The sequence below is a fragment of the Camellia sinensis genome, chromosome 8, assembly GCF_055761805.1.
Source record: "Camellia sinensis isolate YWXY chromosome 8, ASM5576180v1, whole genome shotgun sequence".
Lineage (NCBI taxonomy): Eukaryota > Viridiplantae > Streptophyta > Magnoliopsida > Ericales > Theaceae > Camellia > Camellia sinensis.
This window is the reverse complement of record NC_138968.1, coordinates 97,344,355-97,347,936: the sequence shown is the minus strand read 5'-3', so window position 1 is coordinate 97,347,936 and position 3,582 is coordinate 97,344,355. Positions and strand designations below refer to the sequence as shown.

The window sequence follows — 3,582 nt, the reverse complement described above, 5'->3', positions numbered from 1 at the left end:
CAAGTTTGGATTGCAAATCTCACTTGAGGAATTAAAAAAAAAAAAAAAAAATGAACTAGAAATTAGTGGCAGGACTAAAAATAAGGTTGACATCTACAATTTGTTTTTTTTTTTTGAACTCATGATATATTAAAATCAGTCAAAAGCCTCAGATACATCCATAGACAGTTAAACAGCTAAAGCATGAGGAGGATTACCAACCTAGCTTGTAGGAAGAATTTGCTGAGCATGAGAAGTAGCTACCCAGTGAGCTACTTTGTTGTTTGCTCTCCTTGTCCAGACAAAGTCCCATCTCCTATTTTGTGCCATCCAACGGACATCTGCTAAAATAGCCAAACTGTCCCAAGGTGGAACTTTTTCTGAAACATAGAGTTTGATGATCATTTGGTTATCACTTTCAGTTTGTACTACATCCAGGTTGTGTGCTTGGGCTAGCCGACAAGCCACCCGCACTGCATATGCTTCTGCTTGAGATACTGATGTAGAGAAAGAAGAACAAGTGATGCCATCAATGAGGCAACCTGCAGAATCTCGCAAAATAGCTGCATATCAGGCTCTAGCGGAAATCTTGGAAAGTGATGCGTCACAATTGGCTTTGAAATCTCCCACCAAAGTTGGTTCCAACCTGAGACTTCCCCATCTGTGTTGGATAGGCCAGCAGATATCAAAATAGAATCATCAAAGAGTCGGGAATTATATTCATTCTGAGCAAAAGATGTTTTATGAATACTGTCTGGAGGGTCAACTGGTACATGGTTAAAAACCAAATCATTCCTCGCTTTCCAAATGAACCATCCAGCAAGTGCTATTTTGCTTAAAGCTTTTTTCCCAAACCTAGCACTTGCCCCTGAAGTTAACCATCTAGCACACCACTGTGCTACATTTGTGACAGATCCTTGGTAAATTTGAAGGCTCAAGCTGCAACCAAACCACACAGCCTTTGTCCAAGAGCAATCGAACAACATGTGCTCCACTGTTTCAACCTCTATTAAACAAGTAGGACACAAGTTAGAGGCAGAACACTTCCTTTTAGCTAGATTTCCTTTTGTTGCCAACAGATTCTTGCAAACTCTCCACCAAAAATGTTGTACTTTAGGAGATATTTCAAGCGTCCACAGATTTTTCCAAAACTCGGAAGGATATATATATGAAGTAGATGGAAGACATGAGCTCAAAGATTCAAGTGAGGATCTGGCTAGATTGTAACCAGATTTCACTGTGTAAGAACCCGAAGAATTAGGATGCCACACTAGTCTATCTTCTCTCTCCTCCAACGATATTGGGATGGTCAGTATGGCAAGAAGGTCCTCTTTAGAGAGGAGATGCTTAACAGACTCTACCTTCCATTGTTTATGAATGGGGCCAATAATGTTTGAGACATGGGTAACTTGACAATCAACAAATTTAGCAACAACTACTTTGAAATCTTTTACTGAAGGTATTTATCGATCTGCCCAAAACAGAGCAACTTTACCATTTTGAATTTGCCATCTCAGCCCTTTCTGAATAAGGTCTCGCCCTTTTAGTAAACTTGACCAAGACCAAGAAGCTCTTGTCCTCCGATTTGTTAGCAAAAAATTTGTTCTAGGGAAATACAACCCTTTAAACATTTGTGCCTAAAAAGAGGTAGGATTCTTGTCACGACCCAAACCCACCCTGTGCGTACCAAATACCGCACTAGATGAAAGTGAATCAAAGCTCCACAACTGAATGGACTGTCCAGGAATTGAGGACCTGCAACACAGAACACTATCAAGGCTGCCCGGCTGGGGTTGGCCGGAAGACCCCTCCGGCGTGGGAATGAGTGATCGGAGAAGATGGAAAGTACTCTCTATGTGTAGAGAGTTATGTTTAAGTGAGTATAGTTTAGCTTAACTTGGTTACCTTCAATGTGAAAGTGGAGTTTATATAGAACACTTTACTTGTTGTCCAAGATGGTTTCATGAAGCTTTGGTGCTACCAAGTCTCCTCTAGCATTGCTCAAGATAGGGGACTACCTGGTGGTTGATAATGAATGTATATACTCATTGCAACCATGCTTATAACAGATCACATTCTCTTTGTTAACTGCTCCTGTGATTCTAGGGATAGGGGACCAGCTAAGGTGGCATCCTCCATGTGCATGCATTCATAGCTTCCATGTTTCTCTGAGAGGTTCCCTCAGCTCGGTACCATTGTGCTTCAGCTCGGCCTTTTACAAGACCGTTTGCAGAGATAGGTTGGCCCATTCAGATATCATTTGTATGCGTTCAGCCCGCTTTAGTTCTGGCGATGGGTTCGGCCCATCAGTTCGGTCCATATAATAAGCCCTGCAGCTCAGCCCAGCCCAGTATCGTGGCTAGACTGACCTTTCCACTGCAAGTTGGGCCCAAGTGCTTGAGGACTTAGGTAGACAATTGATCATGGAGTTGGGCTTAATTGGCTTGCCCACATGTTCATTTGACCCACTTGGATTTGGGTTTAAGTGGATTAGGCTGGCCCAAGGCTTGGATCCGACCCATTTCATATTTAGTCCCTTCATTTGCCCCCTAGCTCGTGCTAAGGTTACCTTTGGGGGGAGCTACTAATCTATACCTCAACCATTGCGTCGCTTCTAATCTACTACAGCTCAGCTTTGGTGGTGGTTCAATCCTTTCTCATACGCTTCTGCATGCATCTTTTCGTTGGGACATGTAGCGATGTGGCATTGGTGTGCGGAGAAAGTGCGCTGATTCCATACAGAATGACGTGATTTCATACCATTGCGTTGTTCGGGGGTAATAAATACCCTAGGGCCGTCGCTTCAAACCCCTTCGTCTGTTTCTAAGTTTTCAAAATCCCAAAACCCTTTCATCCTTCTTCCTTGGTTCTTGCGGTGCTTTGCTCAGATGCTTGTTGCCATTACTAAGAGTCACAAACTCTGCCGTTCTTGTCCCAGTTCCAAAGACCCTATTCCTTTGCTTGTTTCTTCATTGAATCTCTGTAAGTTCATCTAAAACTCCTTTTTCCAATTGTTTTTCCGTTGATATCGCCTCTATTAGCCCTTGTGCCACTATTTATGGCGATTGGTGATATTCCCTTATTCCTTTCTTAGCCGAGTCTCGTTCTTCTTTTGTTAGGTCTAGACAATAGGTAAGTTCCGTGCCTTGGTGGACACCCCTGAGGCCATGGCCTTGTTCCGTCAGGATTATGGTATTCCTAACGATGTTACCCTCTCGTTGGCAAAGGTCGACACCAAACGTATGGGCACAAAACACACTGTGGCTTTTCCTATTGCTACTATCGTTGAGGGAGGTGTTCGGTTTCCTCTGGAGCCGTTAGTCCGCCATTTCCTACATCAGGTCCAACTTATCCCTATGCAGGTTTCTGTGAATCTGTTCCGGGTTATCTATGGTGTATGTGCTTTGAATAGACGATTAGGCCTGAATGTGGATATATGGGACATCTTGGGTTGTTATACTCTTTCTCACAATAAGGATCACAGTACCTATTACCTTCATGTACGTTCGACCGATTGTCACATCGTCACCAGATTGCTTGATTCTGACAAACACAACGACGATTTTCTGCAAGTGGGTGGTAATAGGGAGTTCCCAACTGGGA

The 3,582-nt window shown here is 43.2% G+C and overlaps 1 protein-coding gene across 1 annotated transcript; it reads right to left on the bottom strand.

Moving 5' to 3' along the window:
- Window positions 1–201: 201 nt before the first annotated feature.
- On the bottom strand, window positions 202–2,971 carry LOC145797901 (uncharacterized). The gene is made up of 3 exons (XM_082885339.1): window positions 2,899–2,971; window positions 626–1,387; window positions 202–521 (listed from the first exon to the last, which is right to left on the bottom strand). The coding sequence occupies exons 1-3, from the start codon at window positions 2,969–2,971 to the stop codon at window positions 202–204; spliced, it is 1,155 nt and encodes a 384-aa protein (XP_082741465.1).
- Window positions 2,972–3,582: the final 611 nt, after the last annotated feature.

Bases quoted from the DNA above. Each gene is read 5' to 3' on its own strand.
- LOC145797901 (XM_082885339.1), bottom strand. From the start codon at position 2,971: ATGAACTTACAGAGATTCAATGAAGAAACAAGCAAAGGAATAGGGTCT. The intron at 1,388-2,898 runs GTTTGTGACTCT...TTGATTGTCAAG, and splicing joins ACTGGGACAAGAACGGCAGA to TTACCCATGTCTCAAACATT. The intron at 522-625 runs GTTGGAACCAAC...GAGATTCTGCAG, and splicing joins CACAGATGGGGAAGTCTCAG to GTTGCCTCATTGATGGCATC.